The 23,084-nt window shown below is 42.8% G+C and overlaps 1 protein-coding gene across 4 annotated transcripts in view; it reads left to right on the top strand.

Annotated features, from left to right (window-relative positions):
- adgrb1a (adhesion G protein-coupled receptor B1a) overlaps positions 1-23,084 on the top strand; it is an 81,444-nt gene that overhangs the window by 51,300 nt on the left and 7,060 nt on the right. For 2 of the 4 annotated variants that reach the window (XM_035393074.1, XM_035393066.1), the window contains exons 18-29: positions 1,390-1,516; positions 5,407-5,510; positions 6,789-6,891; positions 7,096-7,246; positions 7,371-7,440; positions 7,728-7,794; positions 8,178-8,263; positions 13,829-13,927; positions 18,118-18,289; positions 18,550-18,645; positions 18,799-18,838; positions 20,020-20,654. In XM_035393074.1, coding sequence (XP_035248965.1) covers positions 1,390-1,516; positions 5,407-5,510; positions 6,789-6,891; positions 7,096-7,246; positions 7,371-7,440; positions 7,728-7,794; positions 8,178-8,263; positions 13,829-13,927; positions 18,118-18,289; positions 18,550-18,645; positions 18,799-18,838; positions 20,020-20,654 — 1,750 coding nt within the window. The remainder of the gene's footprint in view (positions 1-1,389; positions 1,517-5,406; positions 5,511-6,788; positions 6,892-7,095; positions 7,247-7,370; positions 7,441-7,727; positions 7,795-8,177; positions 8,264-13,828; positions 13,928-18,117; positions 18,290-18,549; positions 18,646-18,798; positions 18,839-20,019; positions 20,655-23,084) is intronic. The other 2 variants (XM_035393088.1, XM_035393081.1) reach the window with 1 other exon arrangement.

Genomic DNA, 23,084 nt, shown 5'->3' with positions numbered 1-23,084 from the left:
AAAACATTTCTTAATCAAACTGCTTTAAAAATCACACTCACGTCCTGTTTTGACCTAGACTGGCCCCCCCAGTTCTTCCATATGTGATTTCTTGCAGCTTACCACTATCACGCTTCTCAGATCCCAGTGCCAGCATGGAGAGTCATCTTATTTTGTGAAACATTAATCCAACTCATGCAAAATGAAGCTCCATAGTGAACATTTTGCACTTCAAATAGGGATTGGGTAATTTAGCCTGACAATACAGCCCCTGCCTTCTGCTGTGATTCACATTTAATTCACAATCTGTTTGAGTTAAGAGCAGTGAGGCCGACTCTTGCATTGTATGTCAGAGCATATCTATCCGCACAACACATAATGGGAAAATACCATATGTGCAGCAGAGCTGTCATATTCTTTTCCATATTATTCCATATTACTATTGAGAAACATGCCAGTATATTACAGACGTATAATTCAGTAAATTGCTTGGTAATCGAGGTAGAATTGGTTTTTATTTTCAATTATTTCAGCCATGAAATCAATCATGATTTTTTATTTTATTTCTAAAAATGTTATTTACAAATTATAGCACAAAAACCAAAAAAAAAAAACCTCACCTTGTTTAAGTCTATTACAACAAATCATTTGGTCTTGACTTCTGGGTTGGTTGTGTACAGTGTGTGGACTGTGCATGCTGTGCACTATTTGACCCAGGAAGGACATGTGCAGAACACCTGAGGCCCTGCCAATATGGGGCCTTTATGATAAGTTGGTTTTGTAACTGCATGGGAGGGAGGAAGGGGGGGCAGTCAGAGAACATGGGAAGGTTTATGCTTTACCCATCTATATTGCTTTCAGCAAATAAATTTAACAGCCTGATGTTAGCCACTTTGGTCCGGCATTTTGGTGAATTGAATAGCGTTTGGAGAGTGGCTCATGGATGTTGATGAAGTCAGTTCCCTTGAATTACAGATGCACATCTACATATACTGTAAGGCTATAGCATACTATTATGGAAAGTAGTTTTTGTAGTTGTTCGAAGAAAAATAGAACATAAGAATAATGACTGATGATTAGAATTTAGAAAAAAGTATTATTATTATTATTATTATTATTATTATTATTATTATTATTATTATCGTGTCGTCGTAATTTATTTTACCCTTTATATTATGGCGCATCTTTGATTTCTCTTGTATTGCAATAACCTTGCCATGCAGAAACCTGTAGTGTACGAAGCCACAGATCCTCCTCTCCATCACAAATTTCAGTGTGTTTTGCGTGCTCTGCCTGGCATGCAGTGGAGACCGTGAGGGATCAAGAGAAATGGCTTTTTAAGCGTAAGGGGGATTTGAGTCGTTTTTCCCTGTTTTTAACACTCCGCTGTTCTCTCTCTCCTTCTCGCAGCTCCTCGCTGCTCGGATCCTGGTCGGCTAGGGGCTGCAGAGCGGTGCCCGTTGATTCATTCAGAACCAAATGTGTGTGTGACAGACTATCGAGCTTCGCCATTTTAGCACGGATAAATCCTGACATGGTAAGTAAAACGCCTGTATTTTCTTCTTTTTATACGGAACAGCGTTCGAAATGTTCGTTTTGTGCGATAAGAGCGTGAGAGGGAGAGAAAAAAAGATGAAATAGGCGTCATTGTCATTTCGTTTCAACAGATCCTTGTGGCGCTCCCTCCCTCCCTCTCTTTTTCGGCATGCTTGTGCCATTCTGTCAAGCCTTGATTTCTGTGCCTGGGAATCTTGGGGTGTTGAAAATGCGTACAGAACATTTAGGCATTTTTAATTTCGAAAGAAAATATCGATTTAAATTCTCTCGCTGATTTGCCGCGACATTCGAGGATTTGTTCTTGTGGGGTTGAAATTAGCCAAAGAATAGGCATCATTATCTTGATGCTGACAGTGAAATGTGTTCGATTTGAATATATTATGGACGGAATCGAAGGAAACGATTGTGTGCTTACAGAACGATATTTGAATTCGAGGTTATAAATAAATGTTGCATGCAGTAATATTGATTTTGAATAAAAAAAACTGACTAGACAAATCGTTTCATATTTAAGGGGAGCTGCTTTTTAATTTATTCTCGCTCTGTATTGCTTTATTGACGTGTCATTGATGAATGATTTTATCTTCAAATGTCCTGTGAGATTTGTTTTAATAGTATAATATTGGATAAAATAAATAACAAAATACAAATACTACAAGGCATTGTGACTGCAATGAAGCAAAGATGTATTTAGATGTAGTGATACTGTGCAAATACAAAAGGATACATTAAAAACTACAGCACACTATGCTGTGCTGTAGTCACATTAGCATGAGGATTATTATGACCAAAATACATGACGTCCCTGTTCCTTAGGAAAGAGTCTCTTTGTGTAGAATTTTCATTCAGTCAGATTAGTTATTATTAGAATGGAACCTGCCTCTAAAGCATTTTGTTCACTAGTTACCCTGGTAACAACATCCGCACTGGGGGCTCTTAAAGCTATAGAAGATGCCATAACGGCTTCTTTGTGCTTCGTGCCCCAGAAATGCTTTTTTCTCCTTTTATTTTTTAAGGAGAACATATTACCAATTTTCCATATTGCGCTATTGTTGGATTTTGCAGCATCAAAGAGAAGCATCAGAATTGAAACTAGGAGGTGGTGGGGGTGTAAATACATAATAAATATTAATGAATACAAGACTGCACCTGAAAACTGCAGACAAACCCTGAAAAATAAATTAACTCAAAAATCCCATACTCAAAATCTGAATGTTCTAAACCTGCCACTCAATTCTAGGATCAAGGATTATTTTACTTCTGAGGATGCAGGGATTTTGACATGGGGAGGGTAATCTACAGGATGTGCCCAGATTTTTCTGCTTTGAAAAATGAAAGGCTGAAAATGCTCAGAGTGGCATTGGCTGCGTGCTGTATCGGCTGGCATGTGTGAGCCTCTAGCATATTTGCAGCGCGCAGCACATCTGAGACCTTGGTGATTGCATTGTGTGTCTGAGAGTCGGATCTCCTGTCATTCAGTCTACCTGAAAACACTGCCATCCCCCCGGCCCAATCCCCCCCCCCCCCCCCCCACCGCCCACGGTTACATCCACACTGTTTGCCCCGGTCCACCTGGGCAGATGGCTTGCTGGTTTGCCCAGCCATGCAGGCTGTTTTTGAGCAACATTTTGGCATCCATTTTGGCAAGCATTTTGTTCATTTCTCCATTTCTGAGAGAGGAACAAGAAGAAAAAAAAAGAGAGTGATATCAACACCCACCTCCCATTTCTTTTCGTGAGACCCCCATGGCTACATTGCTAATCATTCCTTTGGAAATGCTTGCCTTCCCAATTTACTTCCAGTTTTTCTGTCCGACGGCCCTGCTCTCTGCAGCTAAGCTTGAACAGGCTCTGAATAACAAAGAGGCCGGCTGAAAGACAGACGTCTGGCTGCAGAGCAGTGCTTTTTCTCGCTGTTTTCCCCCCCTCCTCTTTTTGCTTTTTCTGGTGTGCCACGTAGTCTAGCTCAATACATCTCAGCTGCGGGCTTTTAAAAGACAAAATAAAACAAAATGTTGCTGTCATATTTAAGCTCACAAAACCAACTCAGATATTTGGAAACACCACAGGATGGAGTCAAACAATTCTGCAATGTGTGTTCTTAGGGGGGACTAATAGATGTCCTTAAATAATAAACCCAGTTTTAACTGCCATGTTATAGTCCTCACATAGACCTTCACCTTGTAATGGAATGTCATTATTGTTGGCTAGTTCCCCAGGTGAGGTTGCATGTGGAACAAAGTTAGGCTAATCTATGGATCTGTCTCTTCATAAGCTCATTGGTCTCCTCCCAGCCCGATGAACAGGCTTTGATGTAAATCTGCCACACTGTCAAGCTAACATCATAAACAGCCACTAGCTGTGCATTTGTTGGCATGGGCTTACAGGACCTCAGGCAGGTCTGTGGATGGTCGCTGGGTCATGTGACTCTTGGGGAGGCTAAGAAAGGAAAGTGCAACATAAACGTCCTTCAGAGTGAAGCACGTTTCCTTTTTTAGGCACACAATAGCTGGCACCCCACTCCCCCTGGTGATTTAGAGCTTGTGATTCCCTCATGTCATGTGAAAGAGTAGATCACTGTCCCCAAGCTGTCTATCTAGTTCTGACCACCACAACATCCTGCAGTATACCAGTGACACTCCCTCTGCTAACATGTAGCTACAGCAAGTAATCATGGTGGATGCAGCTCGCCTTAGAGTCTGACTCCTCTCTGGACTGCTCTGATTGGGTAGGAGCCAGACAAAGTTTGTCTGCACCTTTTTTTTTTTTTTTTAAAGGATACACTGCAGTGCCGATTAATCAAAGGCATGTAATTGCCTTAGCTTGGGATAGACGAGCAAACTGGAGACGAGGCTACTGATAAACTCAACCAATTACCTTTTCTGCAAACGGTGGGCCACGAGGCTGTTAGCTGTGAGACAGGCATAGCAGGAGAATGGGATCGCTTGCTCTGGTGCTTTTTCTTATCCCTCCATGCCAGCTGTAAAGATAATAATAATAATAATGATACTAACCTGTGATTCTACATAAGTGATATCCGGTTCCCAATTCTTGTGGACAGTCCGCCCTCTCACAGGAAGGACTTAGCGGTGTGGCCTGTTCTGACAGTGTGGGACACACAGGTGCTAAATGACTTCCCATCAGTTCCTGCTGGGCAGGACAACATGGTGCTGATGGCGTTTGGCTGCCCCACACCTTAGCATGCCATGGCATATCACACACACATATACATACACACACACACACACACACTTACACACACACACGCCAGTGTGCATCCACACACATACAAACACACACACGCATGTACACACACACACATGCATAAAGGCACACACAAAAGAAACACATGCATACCTGTAAACATTTTTCTTTGCAACACACATACCTACAGCAGCCGACGGATGCTGCTGCTACTGCCGCAGCTGATGCTGCTACCATGCTAACACATCACCATGGCAACCAAGAAAAAAAGAACCGTGGCAACATATGGAAGGTGTATCAGTTTAGTGGAGAGAAATGAGCATAATGGTGGAATGATCTCTGCAGCGGGGAGATACTGTCCCCGTTTTGCTCGTGTAATTTGATTAATCGAAACGGTTACCCGACCCCCTGGCTCGACCACATTTTCTTTTTTCTTTTTTTGTCAAGTCACCTTGAAGTCACCTTGCTCCTCTGCTGTGGCCTAATTGCGCCAGTCAGCAGGCTGCAAGGAGAAGGCCTGGCACATACGCGAGACATGACTGATCCTGAGGTGGACAGGAACATGTATCCATGTGTGTGCATGTGCGTGTGTGTGTGTGTGTGGGCGTGTGTGTGTATTTTTAGAGAGCTGTTTCTCTAACCTAATTCTCTGTCTCTCTTTTTCTAGAACATGGATAAAACGCTGCTCCCTTCGGTGACCCTGATCGTGGGCTGTGGGGTCTCCTCACTCACTCTACTGCTGCTCATCATCATCTATGTATCTGTCTGGAGGTGAGACCCCCGCTTTTCCCACACCACCTTCCATGCTCAGAATGTGAGAAACAAGCAACTATGATGGACCCACACTGAAGTATTATATATGTTTTGGAGGATATTAATATAATTTTCCGGTTGTGGATATTTGGAAAATGTTTAAAAAATTGTAAGCTGACGTGTAGTTGCCCTGGACAAACAGGCTTCTGCCAAACAAATGCAGTTGAACACATTCAGCATCATCAGCAGTGGAGGTAGCCAGTCCATCTCTTGGAGTTCAGTGTTTGGCTGGACTGGAATGAACCATGGGTCCAGACTGAGTGAGAGAAAAGAAAGAGAGGGAAAGCGAGAGAGGTAAACAGAAGACGGGGAGAGAGAGGAAGGCTGGAGGCCAACTCTTCAAAGGGTGCCCACAGCAGTATTTGTTTGCCCACCCTAATGGGTGAGATAATGGGGCCTAAACCTGCCCATGTGCCCAGGTCAGTGACAGCCAGCAGTCTGCCTCCTCCCTGCCTGTGTGCCCAGCTGGCATGTGGATCTGGAACAGACTCCATTTTCTCACGGCCAACTGAGCACCGAGCCATACGGGGCTCCTGAGCCCCTGCTCCATTGGGGGCAGCTGGGAGGGTACTGCACTCATCCAGGGACCGGCAAAGAAGACACTACATGCAAAGAGAGGGATGGGTTTTTTAAATCCAGTTTGAAATTAGCTGAACTTTAAATGTTATAGGAGTTTGCTATAATAAAATCTACTTTAAAATATGGCCTGGTTCCTGGCTGGGAAAACTACAGTATATTGGAAAATGATTGTGGCTTTGATCTCAAGGCAGCAGACGTGTATTACTGGCTTTAAAGTGACAAGCTTCTCACCCATGTCCCAACCCTTCCAACCTTCAATTCTCTGTCACTACATGTGTGTCCCCATCAGCTGTCAGGCACCTGTACAGACAGGTGAGGCGTCACCATGCTTAGGTCAGGTTGATGATTCATAGGCCCTACAGCCCAGCAGAGCGTGCAACAACACAACCATAAACACTGCCACCTTTCACACGTCATAAACATTGCCGTCTGGATTATGCAGCATTTATACACAGACAAGAGCCCTTGTTTTATGGTCCTGACTGTCACGGGGATGGTTGATGTACAGACAGGATAATTAAAGGTTTAAATTTCAGGAAATTCCCTCGTGGGAAGACTGGCTTTCAGGGGACTGAGGCAAAGAGGGGTTATTTATGTGAGCGGACGTCCGGGATGCCTCCCAGCTGCTGACACGCTTCTTTCCCTGTCCTCAACCAGGTACATTCGCTCCGAGCGCTCCGTCATCCTGATCAACTTCTGCCTCTCTATCATCTCATCCAACGCCCTCATCCTGATTGGACAGACACAGACGCGTAACAAGGTAATGACCAATGGCCTCATCCCCCTCCTCTCTCATATTTAGTCCCTAAATTCTTTTTTTCCATACTGCAATGAAGGAAATTTGATTTGTTTTGTTCAAGTGCTAACCTGCTTTTCCATTTCTCGACTCTGACCTAGTAAACTCAAGCTTCTAATGTCTGCTGCTGTGCTGACCTGCTGACTTCCGTCTCTCTCACCGTCTCAGGTGGTGTGCACCCTGGTGGCCGCTTTCCTTCACTTCTTCTTCTTGTCCTCCTTCTGCTGGGTTCTGACGGAGGCGTGGCAGTCCTACATGGCAGTGACGGGCCGCTTGCGGAACCGCATCATTCGAAAGCGCTTCCTGTGCTTGGGCTGGGGTGAGCGTGCCCAACGACACTGAGCCTCTCTGCACTGCATTGTCACCTAATCTTTCACCCTCGCCAGGTATTCTGGCCGGACGTTGAATTTACCACTGACCCCAATCTCTCTTATCCTTCCCAGGTCTGCCTGCTCTAATTGTGGCTGTGTCTGTGGGCTTCACCAAGGCCAAGGGATATGGCACTGTCAACTAGTGAGTGTCCAGTCCACAGTCTCATTCTGTCTCTCTCTCCTAACACAGTGCCCCATGTTCTGGGCAGCGTGTCTGGTTAACTCCAGCAGTCAAAAACTCACTGAGGAAAAGAAAGTGCAATGCAATAGCCGGCGGGCATACATTTGTGTGAGCTCACTGGACTGTGGTGAATTAACTTATTTTTTCCTTTTTCCCTCTTTCCCCCCTCCCTCACTCTCTCTTTCACCCTCTCCTTTTTGCTCTCTCTCCATTTCTACTATTTCTAATCCACACTATCTCTGTCTTAGCTGTTGGCTCTCTCTGGAAGGTGGTCTGCTCTATGCATTTGTGGGGCCAGCGGCTGCTGTTGTTCTGGTACTTTCTCTCTTTTAAGCCTAGTGATCTGTCATGTGCATGCCGACTGTTAGTCTTCTGACCTTCCTGAAACACAAATGTAAAACCAGCATGAATTACCATAAAATACATGAGCTATGAATGATTGTCCCTGAGGATTTTAAAAGTGTGAAGGTGCTATTCATATCAATACATTTCTCAAGGTCAAAATTAACTTGCCAAAGTAAATGTCAAGTAAATGTCAATAGCATTTTTAGCCAAGATTTTTGTGGCATCTTTATCAGATAATTGAGGTTGAAAAGCAATTGATGAATTGACTATCAGTGTTTGTTGTGTGATGCAATAGTGGATATGACTACCCTTGCATGCCTCCCATACACCATATCTGTTTCTCTCTCCACCAGGTTAACATGGTTATTGGGATACTGGTTTTTAACAAACTGGTGTCCAAAGACGGCATCACCGATATGAAACTGAAGGAGCGTGCAGGGTATGAGCCAGTCTATCATTTCATCAGAGGACTCATAACCAGCCTGTCTTGGGAAGGGGGGGTCATTGCGTCATTGTCTCTCTTACTGCAGGAGCAGAACAGGAAAAAAATTTAGACAGAAAAGTGTAAGAAAAGTCATTGGAGGTGGAGGTGTTTGGTGGGAACAAGAGAAATAGAGGATAAGAAAGTGAAAGCTGGATTGAAAGGTAAAAGTGAGAGATAGGAATAGGAACATGTAAAAAAAGCCTAGACAATCCAAAAGAGCTGTGAAATGGATGAGGTGGGTTATAGAACAGGATGGGTGATAATGACACATGGGTAAGGACAGCCGAGAGAACCACGCAATAGCTGGGCTCGCGAAAGGTATTATGGGTAAAAGAGTGATTAGGAAATATCTCTGATTCCGTAGTGCATGAGTCTTCAGCTAACTCATCCTCAATCTGGATTTAATTTAAATGATTCACAGAGAGCAAATTCACGGACACCATGTCTGACTAACATCCCTCAGACGTGGCTGTGAACTGATTACTGTATCATCATGGACAAATATCTTCATTTCTACAGTTCTGCTTTTTCAATACTTCATATAGTATAAACCCTACATGATATCTATGGTGCATGGTGAACATAAAGTTCTATGTATTATGTGCCTGTTTCTTTGCCAAGATTATGTACGAAGTCTGGAATTAGAAAAGTAATTGTAAAACATTGGAAAAAATACCAGCTGCCTTTGACATGGTGCTAAGGGTTTAGAAGAGAAGAGGCACATAGTAGAGCAGAGAGACAACTGGTTATAGATCCTGACAGGAGACACAATAGCACATCCATGTGCAAATTTCACTTCATTGCATTTCAGTTGTTTTCTACCGCTGCCATATGTGTTGCTTCTGTACATTGCTACAGCTTTAATTTCTTTGTAGATGTAGCTAGTTGCTGTAGATCTACAGAGGTATGAAAATGTTTGGGCATCCCTGGTCAAGTTGTATGTTTTTCAGATTTTCTAAGTGAAAAAAATTTAATACAACCTCTAGCGGGAACAAACATGGTATATTTCTGTACAATTTACAATTTAATCTTATATGCACTTTAGATATCCATTGCAGTGATATGTGGGCTTTTCTTTGAATACCTGACCAGTCTATGGGCAGATTTTTCAGGATCTCTCATATCTAGCCTTGACTTTTAACAGTTCTCCTTAACTTCTGTTTCTTAATGATGCTTCGCACAGTGGAAATTCCAAGTTAGAAGTGTTAGATATCTTTATTTTCAAGACCTCAGTCAGTTGCTTAGAGACATTCATGGCTGTTGAGAGTATGCATGACACCCTGAAAAGTTAGAAGGGTCAGAGTATTTATTAAGCTCTGAAATTGCCTTCACCTGGCTTAATTTAAGGCCTAACAAGTCAATAAAGTTTTGGTACAAGTTTTTCATTGTTTTAAGTATTAATGGATCAATAGGAAAGATAAAATTTTCAACTGGCACATTTTTTCAGAGGTTGTGTTGACTTCTTTTCACTTTGAGGATTCAACAAAACATGCACTTTGAGCAGGGCTTCTCAAACATTTGTATACCACTGTAAAATATGTATATCCATTTCATGTTTTATAATTATTGACTCTTAGTAAAGGGGGGAGGGGAATCAGGAAAACCAGGAGGGGGGAAATTGTTTACAAATGTTCCCAGCAGCATCAGATAATCAATGTTTGGCCAGTCTACAGATGGACTGAACAATCATTGGTTATATTTTTATTTCATTCTTCTTATTTCATTGAAATACCATTTGAAGTATCTCTTTATTTTTTAACTGTACGTCATGCTAGTATGAATGAGATTTGAAATTATTCGATGTTAGAATAAGTCAATTTCATGAGTATTGCGATGAGAATGAAACTAAATATTGATTATAAAACCAAGGTCATTGACCTGTCTAGCTGCAGGGCCTTCCCTTCCTGGGTCCTGGGCCCCTTTTTCCAAATGGCTAGCACAACCATATCAGCACTGTTACTGCATCCTGCTGTTTTTCTTTCTCTTAATAATGTGTTGGGCTCTCGATGAGTACCTCTTCGATTGATTCTGTTTGTTGTCTGAAACATTGTGTTGAAATTCTGCAGCATCCCCTTTTCACCACCACAAGGACGCTCTCGCTCAGTGCTGCCTGCACAGGAAGCCAGGCTCCGGCCCTACTCATTGATTCAGACCGAGCTACCCCCCCCCCCCCCCCCCCAAGCCATCACATTGATTGGTTCAGCCCAAGGATCAGTAGTTTCTTTCTCCCCTGCCTCAATTGGTTCAATCCATGCACCAAATTACAAGCCTTTGACCCTTTTCACCTCTTTCTGCAGTTCAGAAGATAAATAGCTGCCTCTGGAAATAAATGATAAAAACATCAACACTGTTAATGACCATATAAATTTGGACAGGGTAGTTAAAATACAACATATATTGTATATATGTGCTCCTGTTATTCTTATTTATTTATTTATTTTTATCCGACAATATGATAGATTTAAAGTAAAATAAGGAATTACCATTAAAATAAAGACTAATCTACTTCTTATGCATTTAAACCTCATATCAAGGAGCAGCGTGTTGTTGCACCCCCCCATTCCCTCCCCCCACTCTTACCTGGAAGCAGGCATCCTCCTAAGATATTGCAATCGTTTTGTAATTGAACTCCAGTTTGCTGAGTTTGTAAGCTCGCATGTATGTGTGTGTGTGTGTGTGTGTGTGTGTGTGTATGCATGTGTCTGTGTGGGTGCGTGTGTGTGTGTGTGTGTGTGTATGCGTGCTTGCATGTAAATTTGTGTGTTTGTTTGCACATTAACGTGTGCCTTTCTGGTTAAGGCAACATGCTAAGACATGGTAGCCAAAGTATGTTTAGTATGATTCATGTGTGCAATAGACCTGCACTCGATTACATACAACCCTGCCTTCTAGCTTAGACTTGTCTCTCAAGCGTGTGCCATGTTGGCAGTTAACCAGTGGAGACAGAAAAAGACTAGGAGCCTGTGTTGTGGGCACACTAGCTTGGTAAGTGTTCCTGTGACTGTAAGTGACTTGCAGGAGGCAGACTTGGGTGGGTGGGGGATGTGTGCGGGTAAGAGGGGGATTTGAAGCTGGTGGCAAATTGGGGATAAGGGGGTTGTTGTGTGTTGTATCATATGACTGCAGAAATTGCAGTGCTTTTTTTCCCTTTTTGAGTTACAGCTTTTAACATGTTTAAATGATCTAATTAATGTGTGCTTCGTCTAATTAAGCACAGAGTAACATCTGTATGAAACGAGCCTCGCACCATTGAGATTATTTCTCTTCAGAGGTTTGGGAGTTTTTTTTTGTTTTTTTTTTCCCCACAGTACAGTGTAATTGGCTGGGGAAATGAAAATAAGATGCAATCATGCTAATTATTCTGTTAGGGTTTCCTTGACAGTCCATTTTTTACTGTCTCACCTTCCAATTTAAATATTTAAACTTCATTCCTTGGCCCAAACAAATGTTTTGTTGGAATTAGGCTCATTAGCAGTAGAAAAATATGGAGGAAACAGAGGATATTGGGTCTCATATCATAATACAGAGATTAGAGGATTGGCGGCCTTCACTGGGAAAACTATTTGTGGCTGATACTGGCTATTGCTTTGTTTGAGAGCTGGATTTAAGCAGACAAGAGAAGCCTTTTATGCATTTTTATTTAATTTTTTGCTTCTCTTGATTTTTTTTAGCTATGCATTAATGTATTACCCTATGCCTTCCGAACCATTTCATCCTAGGTTGCCATAAAGAGACGGGGGAAATGGCGTTGTATTTCAAAACCACTGATTGCTTTTTAATATCACTGCCTCGGGTCCAAGTTTATTAGTTGTATTGCCCTTTTGCTGAAATTGAATTTCTTATATTATGTGCTTTTGAATCCGTGCCTTCACAAGCTAGCAGAATCGATTCCTCCCAGTATGGCAACTGTGCCAAGTTGATGGCTTTACCTGCCATTTGCAGGTGGCCATGTTGTGAAACAGGATTTAAAGCTGTGGAGGTCCTACTCTTGTTTCTTACAGAAATGTTACAGTAGGTCCATTGTTGACCGGTTCCCAAAACCAAATGTTAATACATGTAACTCAGTATAAAATATTGGCAATAAGAGACACAATAGGGACACACATCAGCAGTGACCTCAGCAACGTTTTCTTTTGGTTTGAAAATTATCTAACTTGTGTCATAACTTGTGTCATTGCTTGTGGTTTACTATAGAACTGCTGATTTGTGCAACAATTAACATTTACCTGCAACCTGAACTTTTTTCTGGGAAAAATTGCTAAATTTAAAATCTTGCAAGGAGCACACCAGCTGATCTTGGTGAGAAAGCAGAGAGTAAATGTATCTAACACTGTAATGAAGCTCTCACTGATGCTCTTGGATGTCTAATTGAGAAGAGAAAATTGCTGCGACTTAAAATAGAACTGAGTCTTCTTGACAGCGCTGAGTCCAGTGCAGTGATTATTCCGAAACTGAGCTGAAGTTGAGGAGGGCCGGAGTGACTGAAATAGACAGGCTGACAGGATTATCATTTTTTTGAGGAAAATGTTCTGGGGAAGACAAGGGCACCCCTGGGACTGGCTGTAATCTGAAACACCTTGATAAAAGCTCCAATGTCAATAGCTGTCTTCCTGGGCATTGTGTAATGCAGCTGCTAAAATATTCCAACACACATGCACACACACACATACACACGCACACACATTTTCACAAATTCTGGAGTTACATTCATAATGGAGAATGGATTTGATTGTACCTGCACAATGGAAAATCTAATTGGAGTAGGATCTCGCTCTCTCTCTCTCTCTCTCTCTCTCCCCCACTCCCTCCCTCCCTTGCTCCTTCTGCCTGCTCCATGGATCTTCATGGAAAGGGAGTGGGGGGTTGTATTTTTGAATGTTTAATAATCTTTTGTTCAAACAAATTTCTCACAAGCCAATATGACTACATCACAACGTGTCCATAATAAAATTATAGGAAGGAAAAATAGAGTTATCAAAATGGTTTAAAATATAGACATTGTAATGATACAGAAAGCACAAAGATCTGTCTTACATATGAATTACTCACGATTACTCACAGAACAGTAAGTGAAAATTAAACCTTTTAAAAATGTAAAATTCCAAGAACTTAGATTAGTGTTTGTGAACAAAATGCCATTAAAATGATCAGATTGTCTGCTGCACTATCTTTAAAATGGACCTGCATTCATGATGTGGCAACTGTTTGTGCCTCCACGTACTGACCCTGGATCATCTCTAGCATTATTCACAACTGAGTTGAATTAGTTTAAAGCTTTGCTGAGCTGATCCAGTTTCAGCAGTTGGGAGCAGAATCAAATATGTTCTGATGCATCTTTGCTGAAGAGTTACGTTTAGCCCCTTAGCTCCGCCCCCTGCCTCACTCACCAAGACCACTCCCCCACTCTCCCCTCCTGGTGCTGGCCCTGAGAGGAAGTCTGGCTGTGGAAAGGGGATTCTGCAGCTGCTGTTTTTCTGGCTGGCTCTGTGTGTGTTTCAGTGTGTTGATTTGACTTTGCAGTCAGATGACAGTGCCACTGTACAATATGACGCTCAAATGTGCCAAATGCGGAGTAATCTCGTCGGCTGACCTGTCCACCACAGCTACCAGTAACGCCATGTTAGTCCCGCTAATTATTTACAACTCTTCTGGTTCTCAGTTCTTTTCTTTTTTTGTGCTTTCCCCCCCTCTTCTCACTATTTTTAACTTCCCTTTCATTTCTCCCACGCACCTTCCCGCCACCCCTCTCCCTCTTGCAAAGCCGAACTGCTTGTGCATGAGTACATTTCAGTGGAGTGTGGACAGCCCCACTTGAAAAACCCTTTCATTTTATCCCTATATGGCAGATGCTCTTTGTAAACAGGTGTGCATACAGTTATATGCAGAGAGCCTCAGCTGAGAGCATGATTGGTCTAAAGTCTAAACCATTGGCAAGCTGGGTGCTCAAGCACCATACAGGCTTTTATAACCAAATGACATAGGTCAGGTGTAACCTTTTCTGCCCCCTAGGGTCGTGGATGACCAGGGCATGCTCAAATTTCATGAAATTTAATGCTGCTGCTCTGCAGGGATTGTTATACATGGCCATTATTTTTATTAGCACAGTCCTTTAAAAAATAAATGAATGAGCATTTTTTTTTTTATGCATTATTTATTTATTCATTTCATATTTATTTATTTATTTAGTATTTATTTGTATGCAGGATGATTCTGCAGGCAATGCTTCTTGTAGATCAGACAGTTTGAATCAGCATTGCTTCTGTTGGTTATGTGAGTGAGAGAAGATTTATAGCTCTGGAGTTGGACTTGGGATGGAGGGTGGGGTCAGGGCTCAGATATACTAAGATATATGATTCTTATTTATAAAATATATTAATCTTGTGGGGTAGTGGTGGGGAGGGGGGGTGCATAAGTGTTACCCAGATAAGGATTGCCAGGTGGATAGCAAGACTGCCCCACACTGGGACCCTGCACCATTGAAGCAATCCCCTCTAATGTTCTCACAATGTTGGGTACATTACAGACCATTGCCATTATACAAGGAAAAAAGTGCATTCTCATACTGAGAACTGCTACAGATGCTACAGCCACATCTGCAATGCAGAGGCTAGGTTCTAATGTGAAAAGCAGCTATGGTAAATGGACTGCATTTATATAGCGCTTTTATCCAAAGCGCTTTACAATTGATGCCTCTCATTCGCCAGAGCAGTTGGGGTTAGGTGTCTTGCTCAAGGACACTTCGACACGCGCCGGGGTTTGAACCGGCAACCCTCCGACTGCCAGACAATCACTCTTACCTCCTGAGCCATGTCGCCCCGTATATGTTGCGCTAGCTGATTTCCCCCCCTCATTCTCACCTTGGTCCACAGCTGATTGAGTAGCCTCTTCAGTTGAGGTCTATGATGATAATAATCTTTGTAATCTATTTACAGGGGCTCTCGTTCCCCCATATACTGTAGTCAAGTCCCGTAGAAGCTCCTTCAGATTCCAGCAGGTTCTGTGTTAAATTGAGATGCATCGTTTCTCCATGTTTCGTCATTTTCTGTATCTCGTCTCATGTTTAGCATTGACATTTTTCTTATTTAGATTCTGTGACCAGACTATGCCACACCTCACTTGTATAAGGTTAGGGCATAGCTTTAGGCATGGTACAGTGCGTTTAGGATAGACCCTGAACACCTCCCGTCATGCTACCTATGGGCAGCAGTTGCTGGCTAATGCAGTGACCTAATTCTGTGGCTCGCGCCTGATCACGTCAGGCCCCCACGCGCCTGGAGGGGCGGCTGGCATGGCCGGCACTGTCGTCTCAGTGTGTGAGCTGGCACCGATGCAGACCCCCCCTTCTCTCCTTCCCCTGGATCACTGTGCCAAAACGTGTGAAGGGGTGATCTAATCTTCTGGCATCCTCTTTGTTCACCTCTGGCCCCCACCCACGGCTGTAGCTCTGTCTTCCGTTGAAGGAGCCTGAAATTTAATGGGGGAGCCTGATTCGTCAAGTGTGGGTTTTCCAGCCTATAGCCATCTTGTCACTAAAAATATTTTGCAGTAGTCTAATGATTTTTTTTCCTCTAAGGCCCTGGGGTTATCCTAATTGCATATTAGCATTAGCAGTTGAGATACAGGATACTAATTTAGTGCCGTTTAAGTAAGACTGTGGGAGCTAACTTCCCCTAATCTCTATATGATGATCTGTATTTGCCAGCTTTTCCCTGTTTGATTTGTATTTTGCCAAGCAAACAAAGAGCAATTTTCATATTAGATCAGTGGACATTGGTCTTCATTTTCAACTTGAAATCATTTCCAGTTGAACGCTTCCTACAGACGCTTAGATACTGGGTGGCAGAGGCCAAGAAAATTGATTATAATTTTTGTCCCATTGTAAAGATACAGTCCTGTACTGCTTCACGTTTCTAGTTAGGCTGGTTTTTACAGTTTTGTCAGGGCCATTTTGGACTTAATTTTGGAATTATCCACAGTGTTACTGGCCACAAAAGAATGAGATATCTCATGCTTTTTTTCCTTTCATGTCACTTCTTGTTAGTTTAACCTTGATAGTTCACTTATCTCAGTCATAGGGATCGGATGGCAGCAGTGTATGGGCAGAGGCTATTAAACGCTTGTTAAAATGATGCCTCTTTGCTCTCCATCATAAACCCTGTCCTTTCATGAATAGCATGAGATACTTGGCTGTGAATGGCTATTTATTACAACTGCAAATGCAGTGCATTTCCACTGATCTAACTGCCCATGGTAAAGAGCTTACAAATCACAATTGAAATTAATCACTACCCTGTTAAATAATGCACTGTGTAACCTTCGTACTGCGCCTTTGCAATAAAGTGACATGCTCTTGTTCCCTGTATTGTTATTATTATTTTAATCTGGGAAGTCCTGTCAGGAAAATGATATATGATATATATCTATTTTTAGTGTTACATTTGCTTGTATGGGACATGCAGATTGACAGATATTAAAGGAGAAAAATGTTGTGTGTGTACAGTATGTGTATGTTTAATTTTTTTACTTTTAAGGCCATGAAATACTCATAGTCAAAAGCAGCATGTTTGTCAGTGCTGTAGAGTTTTTGAATGTGATACACATAGAAAAAGAGAGCCCAATACTTATAAAAAAATACATCAATAACAGCAGGCAACTGCATAAAGAAAGATAACCTACTAGTAACAGGTATTAGGTCATCTCTACCCATCCGTGGGATCATGTTCCTTTGATTGATATATCAAGCCATGTGCTGTAATTTAGGAGAATTTACTATGAATGGCGCCTATTATCCATCCACATTAGGTGATGAAATGGCTGGGGTCCGATTAAGTGAGCCAGACACTGGGATAAATGTTGATTTATCAGTCCTTTGATTTATTCTCGAGGCACTTCTATGACTAAGTGTGTGTGTGTGTATGTGTGTGTAAAGTGTCTACCCTGGGAGTGTGGGTGGGGTGGGGGGGTGGTTTGGTAGGAGGAGAGAGGAAGGGAGAAAGAGGGGTAGGGGTAGAGAGAGGGAAGGGTTAGTAAACAAGCAAAAAAGGGCTAAAGAAAGAGACATGATTGAGAAAAAGCCAGCGGTGGAAAGGCAGAGAGAGAGAGGAGACCGGGAGGGATAGAGGGAGGAGAGAAGTTTCTGGACATTTCCTGTAGAAACATCCTATTGGGGAGAACAGTCCTCTGTATTCATAGCCCTGTTCCTGCTCCTTTCATTTTTCTGTTTGCCTCCTGCTTTCTGTTTTGCTTTCCCTGCTTCATCTCCTGCTTTTCCCTCCTTCCTTCTCTCTTCTGTGGCTCTTGTTCCCATTTTTTTCTGTTCTGTTTTATTGATGTACTATGTGCATACTGCCTATACGTGCATATCAATATATGTGGATTAAGCATATATATATGTATGTACGTATGTATGTATTTGTATTTACTGTAATCAAATAATGATCTATGTATCTATATTTATATATAGATATATGGGATAATTGACTGAAACAAACAGGGCAACTACACAGTGCATGTTCTCATTTTAACAATGAATAAAATTGCGCGTATACATCAGGATGATGGTCACAGAAATTGTTAAAATATTGGCAGATGTGTGCATAAAAAAGATGAGAAAGTAAAATCCTAGCTAATTGATTAGTCATTGCTTTAGAGACACCTCGATCTAGTGTTTGAGAAAAGTAGTTGGATGAAAAGACAAGCTTCAAAGTAGGCTGTTTGCATAGAGAGCTGTGTAGTCTTGCCCTTTTTGCTGGCCTGCAAGAAGACCTGTGATTGCTTCAACTTACCAGGCTTTCCCTTCTGTCCTGCAGGGCATCGCTGTGGAGCTCCTGTGTGGTTCTACCCCTCCTGGCCCTCACGTGGATGTCCGCCGTGCTGGCCATCACCGACCGCCGCTCGGCCCTCTTCCAGATCCTGTTCGCTGTTTTCGACTCATTGGAGGGCTTCGTTATTGTCATGGTGCACTGCATCCTTCGACGAGAGGTACCACATCAAAACTTATTTTTTTAAAATGTATCTCCAATTCCGAGGCCCTCAACACTCACATATCATACCCACAAACACAGATTAGGTCACTAAAAAGACCATCAGCATAACTCTACAATGACCTCTACAGAGACCTCTACAGGAGGAGGGGTCACACTACTGGTTTAAGTTGTGAAGTCATGCCACTTACTGTATGTTTATCAACATTTTATATATAACACATATTTGACCTCTGTGTTTGTGTGTGCTGTTCTAAGGTTCAGGAGGCAGTTAAGTGCCGGGTGGTTGACCGACAGGAGGATGGGAATGGAGATTCAGGCAGCTCTTTCCAAAACGGGCATGCCCAGCTCATGGTATGTACCATGTGGGAATCAAAAGACTATCTGACCCTGATAAATCTGACCTAACTGATAAATATTTTTATATTTTTATTTTCATGTGAATGTTTTGAGCAGTATCCCAATCCTGTTGCTCAAAATATTTCATTTAATTTTTCCCCTATGTAGACTGACTTCGAGAAAGATGTTGACATTGCTTGCAGATCAGGTGAGTGCCTCTGTCCATGTGTATCTATGTGCATCTGTGAGACTTTGCTATTTTACTGTGAGTCCCATCCCTTCTTCTCCTCTAGCCAGGAACACTGCATTACTGCACTATGACTGCACAATCCTCACATACCTAAGCTTTCATCTTGAGTTAGTAGCACAAACAAATGGCTTATGAGTGTGTTGATTTAATTGTGCCACAGCTCAAAACATTAGGATCTGCTCCCTTTGGGAATAAAGGACATTATTTAGACATGAAGAAAAAGATGTCACACATTACAAGGGCATAATGCAGTTCAGTTCAATGAGACGAAAATTTGATTGGTTGTGGTGACGGGCCCTGTGATATGCGGAATGCATCTGTCTCAGCCGTCGACTGAAATCCTTGGTCTGTATTTAATTAAACAGCTCGCACTGGCTCGAGAGAGGATGCAGGCGTCCTTTGATATCCTTCAGGAGCCGAATTTTATTATTGTCTCGCGCTTGAAATCAGACAACATCTCGTGCCCGAACTTAGCCAGCATCTGTCGGCCTGGAAAGAGAAATATGAGATTTATGAAATGATTCCATGCGAAGTAGTGAAAAAGTCTGTCCATCATCATTTCATAAAGAGCTTGACACTGTTTGCTTGAAAATGTGTATTTTGACATCCAGAGCTACCACAGTCTGTGACAATTTGATATTGGCTGAAATCGATTAAAATCAAATTGTGTCATTCTGATATAACACGCTGCTACAGTAATTTCACAGAAGTATCAAGTCTTTTTATTTCCCCCACATACGGATATAAAATACTGGACATTTTTATATTTCAGTGTCTGCTTCCAAAACACAATAACAACAATATAGCCCTTGGAACAGGACACTGTAGAGATAACAAAATCAATGAAATCAAATTCACTAAATGCTAGAATAAGAGGGCAAATCAAATTTACTGATAAAACTAAATTACAAATGAAATTAAATCCACTAGTTGCTGTCTGGTGCACTGAGTCGGCTATAGACAGGTTAGGTTTGTACTGATACTGGGTTGAGGTGGTCGGCTGGTGCCTCCCTCATATGTGGCTCTCATAATAAGGTTCTCCTGCAAATTACTTTATAAATCCCTGTTTAGAAAGTAAATACATTCTTTTTATGTAAAACTTTCGATTTTTCATGACCCGTCACCCTCTTGTCTTACAGGCACCCTGAAGCGATCGTCCTTGCAGGGTGAGGAGAAGATGCCTCCCCAGCAGCTGACCCTCCAGAAGGGCTCCAACTTCAACACCCTGCCGGCCAGCATGACCAAGGTGCACCTGCAGAATGTGGCCGATTATGCCAGCCACACCCTCACGCTGAAGAGGGAGAAGCCCGGCGGGGGTGCCGGCGGGGAACTGTCCGGTGGGAAGTCCATCTACATCTGCGACGGGGAGCTGTTCAAGCAGCTGGACTCTGATCTGACCCGTGGCCAGGCCGAGGCTGGAGCCCCCGACGGGAGCAGCTACGTCCTCCTGCCCAACAACACGTCCACGCTGCGTGGCAAGCCGAAAGACGATCCAGCCAAGTACAACATCAGCATTGAGCAGCTGCCCCAGACCCGTCTCATCCACCTCAGCAACCCCACCAGCGAGCCTGTCCCGGGCTTCGGCCTCAAGACCCTGCCAGCCGACCGGGTCAGCGTGTCCTGCTCCGAGCGGGACTCGCCTGTCCAGAACCTGCAGAACATCTCCAGCGAGTCACAGATGACCAACAGCTTGTGTGAAGCCGGCGACTCGGGGAACTCCGGCATGATGTCTAAGAGCGAGACGGTCTCCACCCTCTCCATGAGCTCCTTAGAGGTAAGAGTGGCTTCTAGGAAATGGATGGCGGGAAGGAGGCGGGGTGGGGGGTGGGGCAGATGATTGATTGCTTCCGATGAGAAGTCGGTTATTTATAACTCGTATTTCACAAACCTGGAATGAGGTGCATATCAACAATCTGGAATTTATTTTTCAGTCAACCACATTGAAGGTCAAACAGTGTATATTTTAGAACCTGTAAGAGGAAAATCAAAGGTTATTTGTGTTCTGTTGCATCTGCAAATGTCTTGCATGCTTTTTTGGAGATATCTGGATAACAATGTTGCTTGCTCTTATCTGACACAGTAAAGAAGCTATTCGTCCCTGCTCTGGCACTGTTGTTCCTGCAATGAAATAATAATTTTAAATGGCTTTCTGTACTACATTTTCCCCCTTGATTAAAGAAGTTAGCTTGATTAAAGAATACAGGCTGGGGATATGAGCTTCCCATAGTCTACTGTGGAGTCGTCAAACACTCCTTAATATGGCTGACATCCAAAAGAGCACATATTGGTTTGAAAGTGCTGAAATCGGTGTGAGAGCCGAACTAGAAATGTCCTCATCTCCTCATCACATCACTGTTTACCCTGCTTGCTTTGGAACCTGATTTGGCTTCGTGGAAAAGCTTGCAACCAAAGGAAACATTACCATGTTTTGTTTGTGTGACAAGAGTATGGATCGCATAAATGACATACTTCCCCATGAGTGCTTCAACTGAACTCAATTTTTGTTTTTATTTTAAAGAAAGCTCAGCACAGCATAACTATTTTATTTACATTCTGTTGTCCAGAGAAATGAGTAACAAGGTCCAGCCAAGGAGTCGCACAGGCACTGCATTCGTGCAATCAACTGTGGAATTGGCTATAGCAGATGGCATTGTGGGTTTTTTTTTGCTTTCCCCCCAAACTATGCTAAGTTCATTTAATTACCCTTACCCCCCACCCCCCAATTACATGCACTAAACGAGTTTGTGCTGTTCTGCAGGGCATATGAAATGAAATGCTGGCAGAGTGGTTTGGTGTGTGTATGTGTGTGTGTGTGTGTGTGTGTGTGTGTGTGTGGCGGGGGGTGGGTGTGTGTGTGTGGGGGGGGGGGGGGGGGAATTGGTAGTTTGAGATGGAGGGCTTGGCAGGAGTCGCCAGCCGGACAGCTTTAATTAAGAGGATACGTCCTCTGAATTATTTATCGCTGTTCCAACAAGGCTTTCGCCTAAGTGGCGGCTCGTTAGAACACTCTGGCAATAGGCTTCGTTAGGGTCTTTCATCAGAAGGTGGAGGGATGTGGGAGTGGAGGGGTACCAATGAGGTGGCAATGATAGCATTTTGATGAGCAGACATAATCTGACGCAGAGAGAGAGAGAGAGAGAGAGAGAGAGAGGCTTAGCCCTTCATTGTTCTTGGCATCAAGGCTCATTTGTGTTTCCTGTCAATGAATTTGTACACCCTCAATGTCTTTGCACCTTTACAATACCCCTCTCCCTATGACTCTCCCTCATTTTTTATTCATCCCAAGGTCAACTCATTCTGGTTTCTAATTTGAGACTCTGGGAAGGTGTATGCACAGTGCAATTGTTTTTTTGTTCTGCTTTTCTTTTTTTTTTAAACTTATCTTCATGGCTGCTTATTTCCTAGCATTCATCTGGGATGAGCCAGTTATGATGGTGCAATCTGTCTCAGTGCATTGTGGGTTATGCAGCTTCATTACCCTGTACATGTGACAGGGCATCTGGCTGAGTCAGTAGTGTTTTTTTTTTTTTTTGGGGAGCATTTGAGGGGTCGCTCTTACCAGATGGGTGACCCTATACGTCTCGTAGTTCACCCCCCATGCAGTAGTGCTAACTGCTACCATTTGGAAGTTGCTTTTTGTAGCAGGGTAAAAGGACCCTCCTGTGCTCCTCATTAAAACACTGATGGAGTGATACCATGTCTGCTAGAGGCAAAGCGCTTCAGTCCATCTAATTTTAGCAGAGAAATACGGTTTGGGGGGGGGGGGGGGCGCTACGGCTGCAGTTTGCACACAACAGCATTCGCCTGGAGGAGAAGAAAAAAGAGACAGGGGAAAAAATGTTGAATTAAGCAGTTTTAATATGTTCATTACAGTTGTGCATTTTTCATAGGATAATGATCGTCTTGGGTGGGAGGGGAGGTGAATGAATTTGCAGATAGGAAAGTGGGTGGAGAACAGAGATTCATGCCGTGTGCTGATTTCTTCAGTGTGTAGACTACATAAGGAGAGCTGGAGGATAATTAATGAAGATTAGCTGATAAATTGTTAACATTGTCAGTAGTCAAGTGGATTATTATTGCTCAGAGCATAACAGAAAAATACAGTGTGTCATAAAATATCCCAACATGAACATTTGCGCTTTTACATTAAATAAACATCTTCTATAAATATACCAATACAGTTGGGTTTTAGGAATTATTCATA

Source organism: Anguilla anguilla, chromosome 1 (assembly GCF_013347855.1).
Source record: "Anguilla anguilla isolate fAngAng1 chromosome 1, fAngAng1.pri, whole genome shotgun sequence".
In the NCBI taxonomy this organism is placed as follows: domain Eukaryota; kingdom Metazoa; phylum Chordata; class Actinopteri; order Anguilliformes; family Anguillidae; genus Anguilla; species Anguilla anguilla.
This window is presented reverse-complemented; position numbering and strand designations above follow the sequence as displayed.